The 7,737-nt window shown below is 42.8% G+C and overlaps 1 protein-coding gene across 2 annotated transcripts; it reads left to right on the forward strand.

Moving 5' to 3' along the window:
• The first annotated feature begins 84 nt into the window (after nucleotides 1-84).
• On the forward strand, nucleotides 85-6,175 carry tmem263 (transmembrane protein 263). 2 transcript variants are annotated; one of them, XM_063196440.1, is made up of 3 exons: nucleotides 85-361; nucleotides 2,613-2,677; nucleotides 4,027-6,175. In XM_063196440.1, the coding sequence occupies exons 2-3, from the start codon at nucleotides 2,620-2,622 to the stop codon at nucleotides 4,326-4,328; spliced, it is 360 nt and encodes a 119-aa protein (XP_063052510.1). In that variant the 5' UTR covers nucleotides 85-361; nucleotides 2,613-2,619; the 3' UTR covers nucleotides 4,329-6,175. The 2 variants fall into 2 exon arrangements, with proteins under 2 accessions (XP_063052510.1, XP_063052511.1); XM_063196441.1 differs by lacking the exon at nucleotides 85-361 and adding an exon at nucleotides 1,740-1,869.
• The last annotated feature ends 1,562 nt before the right edge of the window (nucleotides 6,176-7,737 follow it).

Below are 7,737 nucleotides of genomic sequence, written 5' to 3' on the forward strand. Positions count from 1 at the left end.
CTAACTATGGCCAACTGTTCAAAACAACCATGGACTGGCACTGTAGGCTACTTGTCGGTGTGTACCATTGCACATACTGTAAAACGTCACTTCCTATGAGTCTTCTCTTCGGTACACGTTCAAGGCGCAAAGTGGGGCGCCACGTAACCTACATATTACGCAAAGGCAAGAACAAACTTTGGAAGAAGATTTTCGGACAAGACTTAGCAGCTGACCTTTGTTTCTGACGGTTTAAAACTAATACAGGGTCTGTTTACGGGTGGGGATAATTGCAAGCTCTGCGAGTGGCTGGAAGTCGCTCCAGCGGAAGACTCGAATCAGCCAAGCCTGCTGCTGCTGCGTAAAGTTTTGGACAACAGTGGTAAGTTAGCGTAGGCTACACGCCTTTAGCTCTGGGTTTGTAAATATTTTTGTTTTAATAAAAAAATAATCTGTAGATTGCATTGTGTTTTAAACAGTGTAATGTGCTGTTGCAAGTCACACGAAGCCTCGGATGCGCGGATTCATATTTTGTTAGTTAGCCATGTTGCCGCCCTCTTCTTGTTAACTTCGAACGTTTATGTTGGCAACATTGTAGCCTAATGTTCGAAATGTCAACTTAATTCTGTGACGTTTGCTTGATTTGGGATAGCCTAGGCCACTGACGCATAGCCTCCAAGTAGGCTAACAAATTGATTTCAAAACAGTTGGCAACTTCAAAGAATCACACAATATTGGTAGGCCTGTGGACAGCCATATTTTGCTATGTAATGTTTGTTATCTCTTGTGTCATAAGAACACAGTTTGCATAGGCTACTGCCGTGTAAACCCTGTCCAGGTTTCTCCTCACAATCACCAAGTACACCTCACTAGGCTATCTACAAAAACGGATTGTTTACTCAAGAATTGCCACGTCAATGATGTAAGGACCTCCACGTGTATTTTGTAGATATGGGAGTTTAAGGACTCATTAAAAAACCCGTTATCGCGATTTTAATTAGAAATAAAGTGCAATGAACTTCAACCTGTTTCTCAATGGCAGTAACTTTATGAGGTATGATATCATCTCCTCACAGTACACAGTTTGCCTGTGCCATGCAGCCTATGGCATAGGCTTTTTCATAGTGCCTACGTGTCTGCGCTCAAGAGCCCAAGGATTCCAAATGACACTGAAGTCACACATATCATAGACTTTTCAGCAGAGATAGAATTGTATGCTTGTGAAGGCCCCATGAAGTACTCTTTTCTGAAATCATTGGCATGGCATGGGGCTATTACATTTAGCATCATTTCATACGAGCATATTGTGATGAGAGGTATGAAGCTCCAGAAATCTTGCTCAGTCAATCAAGCACCAAGCTCTGTTATTAATTCTCTGTGGCGTATTTGGGAAACACAGAGGTATTAAGCCTGGCCAGATGTTTAAAGAGCAAACTGGTCCATCTCGTTCTTGCTACTACACTGAGTGAGCACGCCCTGTGGAGAATTCCAAGAACCTGGCTCAGTAGAAATCCAGGTTAAGTTAACCTTGAGGTAGTCGACGTAAATGATCTAATAGAAGAGCCTGGAGTGCTCATTTTCTGCACTAAAGGGCATCTGTGGGCTATCTATTAGAAGGTTTACCACTTCCTGCAAGCTAGCCAGGATTATCACTTCTGTGTTTCTCCCAGAATTTTTGTTAGTCAAGGTGGTGGTGCGTTTAAAAGAGTAATTCTATGTCTAAGCACCTTAAGAAATTACATTCACAATATGAAATCTTTATCTTTTCAGGGGACCTAGTCAAGGTGGCAGCCAGGTGTTTCTTGTCAATGTGGCCGCCTTCGCAATAAAGTGCTGGGGGAAACCCTGCACTCAACCAGGTTCTTGGAATTACTATCCTGGGTTTTGGGGGTGAGCAATATGGCAAAAATATCATATTACGATTTTTTAACACGATCTTCCTTCTGAAAAATAAAAACAAAAAACCATAACAGACATTTTATATACTTGCTATTTGTAATTGGCAATTAATTAATTGTAAACACTCTGACTCTCATAAAGTGCCCAATTGAAATACAACAATGTAAAGAATAAACAACAAGACTAAGTAAGTAGACATCACTGTGATACTGATAGTAAACATCCTCACTGCAAGACGATCTATATATACGATTTCTCCACTGTGGCAGATTCGGGAAGATCTTGTACTCGATTTCACGAATCACAATTTAATATGGTCATATTGCCCGCCCCTATCTGGGTTTCTCTCATTGCACTCAACATTGCTCAACATTCTACACCCATGCTGACGGAACACCTGGGGGGGAGAGTGGTGTTGCTCTCTGAAACACCCTCTCCACAAGCTCCCAAAATGCCCTTGAGTCAGAGGTCACCTGAGGGGAAAATACTTTGCATTTTTCAAGAGTGTGTGTCAAAATCTCAGCTGTGCTGCAAACATGTACTTGAAATGGGTTTCTCCCAGCAATTTATAGGTAAGGCGGCCACCTTGTCAATAACCAAATACCACCTTGACTAGATCCCCTAACAAGATGGCTTGTATTGTGAATGTGATTTCGAAACTTGATTTGTATAAGCTTTTTATTTTTTGAGGTTTTCATTTCATGACATGAAACAGCATGTGTTCTTGCTTTCAGAGCAAAGATGAGTCAGGACTCTGAGCCACAACAGGATGAGGCGTACCTCCAAGGAGAACCAGGCGGTAAGTGCTGTTGTCTGATGAGACCAGGGTGGTAATTGCAAGAAAATGATGCAGTAGCAAACCAGGTTATGTTAACCTTGAGGTTCAGGTAAATCCTCTAATAAAAGTGCCCAAAGTCCTCCTTTTCTGAATGAACTGATGACTGTTGGCTAGCTATTAGCAGGTTTACCCCTTCCTGTAGGTTAACATGTCCAGTTTTATCACTTAAACATGTTCTTTGAATAGCCCCCTGCTTCAGTCATGTTTTGTTTTTGGGCTTTTAGCATTTAATCTGATATGGGAGTAGAATAGTGAGACTGTAAGGTGTGGAAGAGAGAGAGAAGAGCGATGGGAAGGATTGGGACATGAGTTAGCTGATGCTTCCTGCATCATTCCTGCATTAGCTTCCTGCCCAGGGACCACAGATGCAAATTAGCTTTGTAGCTAACTCTGGTACTGGAACTGTCCTGTACATGGCCCCTGTCAAATAAACCCATAAACTGAACTAAACATACTAAATGAGTCATTAGTAAGTGAGGGGTGACTCTCCCGCGGTCTGCTGTCAGAATTCCCCTTGTAACTTTTGGCTGATGGAGCTGAACGAGCCTTGGGAAAAAAAAACTCATCAGAAAAACAGACTTCATAGGCTGCTGGAGACATTCACATTTGTATCGACTGTTTACTGTGGGATCACTCAATGAGGGGACTTAAACTGCCTTTTTTATGATTGTGTAGATTTTGAAACAGGCATGCAAACTCTCGCAAAATTTAAGGACAACTTAAATTGAGGGCTTGTGCCACTCTCATTTATGCACCTTCAATTAAAGTGGAGGCAGCACTTCAGACAACTATCACATAAACTGAAACTGTACCAAAAGGATGGTGTAGTGTGAGGAAATGCTTATGGATTTTGGCTTTGGGAGAAAAGCTTAGAGCTTTATTACCTGAGACAGGGGAGATATGTCCTTGAGTAAGACCGCTTAATCCATATTGCTTTAAAGGGATGAGCCCTGTAAGATACTCTGGAAAAGAACGTTACGTAAATTAGATTGTATGAACTGACTTCCAGAGAATCCAACAAAAGCCACACAAGCCAATTTACATCGTTGATACTGCAGTGGAGAGCGTTTTTTGAATGTTTTATTTTATTTCTCTCTCTCTCTCTTTCTTTCTTTCTTTCTTTCTTTCTTTCTTTCTTCTCCTCTCCTCTCTCTCTCTCTCTCTTTCTCCCTCTCTCCTCTCTCCTCTCTCTCTCTTCTCTACTCTCTTCTTCCCTCTCTCTCTCTCTTCTTCTCTTTCTCTCTTTCTCTCTCTTTCTCTCTCTTTCTCTCTCTTTCTCTCTCTTTCTCTCTCTCTCTCTCCTAACCCAGATTCCAGTAAGGATCACCCCCAGGCCCAGCCTGGCTACCTCTCCCGGGCGGCGGGCGGCCTCTTCAGCATCACCCGGGGAGCAGTGGGGGCTACAGTGGGAGGAGTGGCCTGGGTGGGCAGCAAGAGCCTGGATCTGACCAAGACAGCCGTCACGTCAGTGGCCGCCGTGCCAGGCATGGGGGTGGGACTTGTCAAAGGGGGCGTGTCCGCGGTTGCCGGTGGCGTCAGCGCCGTGGGGTCGGCTGTTGCCAGCAAAGTTCCCCTGGGAGGAGGGGGCAAGAAGAAGGACAAGTCTGATTGAAGGACGAGTGCGATTGACAAGTCTTGAGTAGTCCGTTGTTGTTGACGGGAGCTGTTTTTTTTTCCTCTCTCTCTTTCTGGTCAAGGAAATGGCAGGGTTTTTGCTGTTTGTACGTTTTTGTGCTTAAGTGTGCGTGTGTGGGTTGGAGTGTCATGACCCGTGTGTGTGTGTGTGTTTGCGTGTGTGTGTGCACCTCGGCTTTTCAGCTGGGTCCAGGCCCTTGGTTCGATTATCCTCTGTATTGGCCTGGAATGAACAGTTCCTCAGAATGTCGGGATGTTACACTGAATGCTGTCGTCTTTTTTTTTAAAGTCAAAGACTTCTTCACAAACCAGTGCCAACTTACTAACATATTTGATGATATCTTTCATATAGAACTAGTGTTGGTTGTTGATGGTGAATACTATGATGGGCATAATTTTGTCATCCCGTGTAAGAAGAGAATGGTGCACATATATCGATATACACAAATACAGTATACCTTCTTTCTCTTTCTCTCACGTACATGCTATGGTATGTTCCAGGCTGTGCAGGCTAAATGCCACCACAGCCATCTCTCTGCAGTTGGTGTCTGCTCCAGGAGAGGTTAAGGGGAGGGAGGGGGCCTCTTAGATCAGAGCCAGCTTTTCACTTCCTTTCTGGGGAAGACCAACCTTGGGAGGCTGCTGCCACTGGTCTGGGAGGTGAGGGGATGGCAGCTCTCCATCCTCCCTGATTGATTCCGTTCCGGAGAGTGCTGACTGGTGCTCAGCTGGCTCCCATGGAGTGACCCTGCCTAGTGTCCTCCTCGTCTTCCTCCATCTTGTGCCAGGCAACACCTCTCCTCTCCTCGGGGTCTCTGCATCTCCTCTCCTCTCCTCTCGGCGTTTCTGCGTCTCCTCTTCTCAGGGGCTCTGCACCTTCGAATAAGAAAGCACCATGCTGGTGGTGCTGACAGACAGTGTTGTGTGTTGAACTCACGTGAAGCCTTTGGCTGACGCTCATTTCCAAGCCGCATCCTGCATGAGGCATTCTGTACCTGGGGACGGAAGACGAGAATGCTTCTGGTCGTATCCATTCCTTCAGGAACTGGGAAAGACTTTTTTTCCACAACACCCGGATTTGTACTCACTCTATTCCAGATGAACCACATTCACGCACAGTAGCCATGCTGAATGCCACCTCCCTACTGTGTGCAGGAAAAAAATTAGCTCAGCATTTTTGTTTGCATAAGGACCAGTTACACAAGGGTGATCTCTGTGTGTGGGTTGAACTACTTTTCTTTGCAGGAATGGTAATCAAGTTAAGATGTGACCTATAATTCTTTTCTTGTTCAATCAAGGATGTGACTGAAAAAAATGTCCCCAGCCCTCGCTGAAAAGGCATTTCTTTTGTCTGATTTAAAAAAACAAAAAAAAACAATTGTAGACACATTTGAAAAGCCAAAGAACACATCGGGATCATTATTCCATGATGCCGCTGTTACCAGAATTAGTGTTGTTGGTAGTTAAAATTAAATTTTCACAATTTGAACACTGCCAGTAACATGTTTGTATTTTGTAGGAATTCTATATTTGATAGTGTGTTTTCTCAGTATTTTAAAATGTCATGTATACCCAACCTGAAAGACACATCCTATCACAGTGGATAAAACACTGTTCAATAAGTCAATGATGGTGTGAATATAAGAGAATGCTGTTTTGATGATGTTTTAAAATGGATATGAATATGATGATGGATATGAAAGCTGGTGGTGCAGAAGTGGCACACGAGTTAAATTTGACAATGTGAAACATGAACACCAGCAAAATACATCAAAGTAAAAAAATAAATAAATAAAATGCCGTAAAATCTAAAATCCTGTTGTTTGTATTGTTCTGTTATGGAGTGTGCATTGGCATGAGAAACTACTGCAGAGCTTACATTACCTGATGTTTAGTGTGGTGGCTTTGGTACTATAGGTGGTTGGGTGATACAGAAAAGAGTGTGTTTAAGGATGCGTCTGGTTAATTTTAACATGTAGTTGTATTGCTTACGCTATGCCTGACTTGTCAGTACCCCACACTGCTGCCTTATTAAGTGGGCTTTCCCTGGCAAGTCCCAATTGTAATCTCTTAAAGGACCAGTTCAGTCAATTTCAATATGGTGTTGTATTGCTCACGCTACCCTTGACTTGTCAGTACCCGGTGATGCCACATTTTTCGGCTAAGCCTTTTCCGAGATATGAGCTATTCTAATGGGGGCAGCATTTGTTTACATTTAAAAAAAAAAAAATAACATAGGCCTACTCCAAATATTTTCCCAAAAGGTACCGCTGTTTGCTAGTTGTCTGCTGATGATGTATAACCTTTCGGATGTTTTTGGGAATAAATAAAAAAAAAATTGAAATGTAAACAAAGTGCTGCCCCCATTACAATGACTAAGATCTCAGAAAAGGCTGAAGAAGAAAAAAAAACTCAGACAATTCCAGGGTAGTGTGAACATTACAACTGCATGTTGAAATTGACTGAACTGGTCCTTTAAGTCCTGTTTATTGCTTTCTGGAATTTTGAAACCGTATATTGTACAGTGTCTCCTCCTAGGCCTTTTGAGATAGAGACACCGTTCACTAAACACTAAAAGAACTGGCTCGGTTTGGAAATGTTAAATCCTGGTCTTGCGTATCTGTACCTCTTGTCTTTTTTTTTCATTTTTGACGATTTTGTGCGACTCTGGTCCCCATACAAAACAATTGTGAAATGTTGAGATGGAATGTTCTGACCCTGACTGGTGCAAGCAGAGACTGTCAATTCTGAAGAATTAACAGTTCAACTCGATATAGTTTTTGAATGACAGCATCTTCATTTAGAAGTTTGTGTCAACAGGTCAGCGTATAGGTCTCAAGATATCCATTTTGACTGAACTATCTAACCGATAAACTTGGTTGAAACTTTTGTTAGAGTGATGGCCATCTCATTCAGCACCAAAACCAGATATATTCCCCTGTAGGGAGCCTGGTTGTTGGAAAAAGCAACCTAAATTGCAATACATTGTTGTATGCATATTTTAAATAAAATTGCGTAATGTAATACAGCTGGTAATGCAGCTAATGTGATATTGGTATTTACCGAGAAGTACCCCATACCGCCGCACTGTGTTTTTTGTTGATGGGGCAAAGATACTTCTTTGATACCTGAAAGCCTTGGGGCTGCTGGGCAGTGTCTGCTCACCCAGGACTTTCATTTCATTGAAGTGTCTTCCTCTTCGCTTTTTGCCAGCCTCAGAAAGCTGTGCCTTGATGAATTTCTGGCAGGCCTCAGGACAGCCCTGAAGCATGCTCTGCAGAATTTGATGGGGCCTATTTAAGAACAGGATATGTTGGTAGTTGTGAAGATGGAAAAACTTTTCAGAGGTTCACAAAAGGTTGTGTTGTGGGGCACAAGGTAACAGA

Source organism: Engraulis encrasicolus, chromosome 4 (genome assembly GCF_034702125.1).
Source record: "Engraulis encrasicolus isolate BLACKSEA-1 chromosome 4, IST_EnEncr_1.0, whole genome shotgun sequence".
Classification (NCBI taxonomy): domain Eukaryota; kingdom Metazoa; phylum Chordata; class Actinopteri; order Clupeiformes; family Engraulidae; genus Engraulis; species Engraulis encrasicolus.

Coding starts and splice junctions, on each gene's coding strand:
- tmem263 (XM_063196440.1), top strand. CDS start 2,620: ATGAGTCAGGACTCTGAGCCACAACAGGATGAGGCGTACCTCCAAGGA. Junction 2,678..4,026: donor CCTCCAAGGAGAACCAGGCG/GTAAGTGCTGTT, acceptor CTCCTAACCCAG/ATTCCAGTAAGGATCACCCC.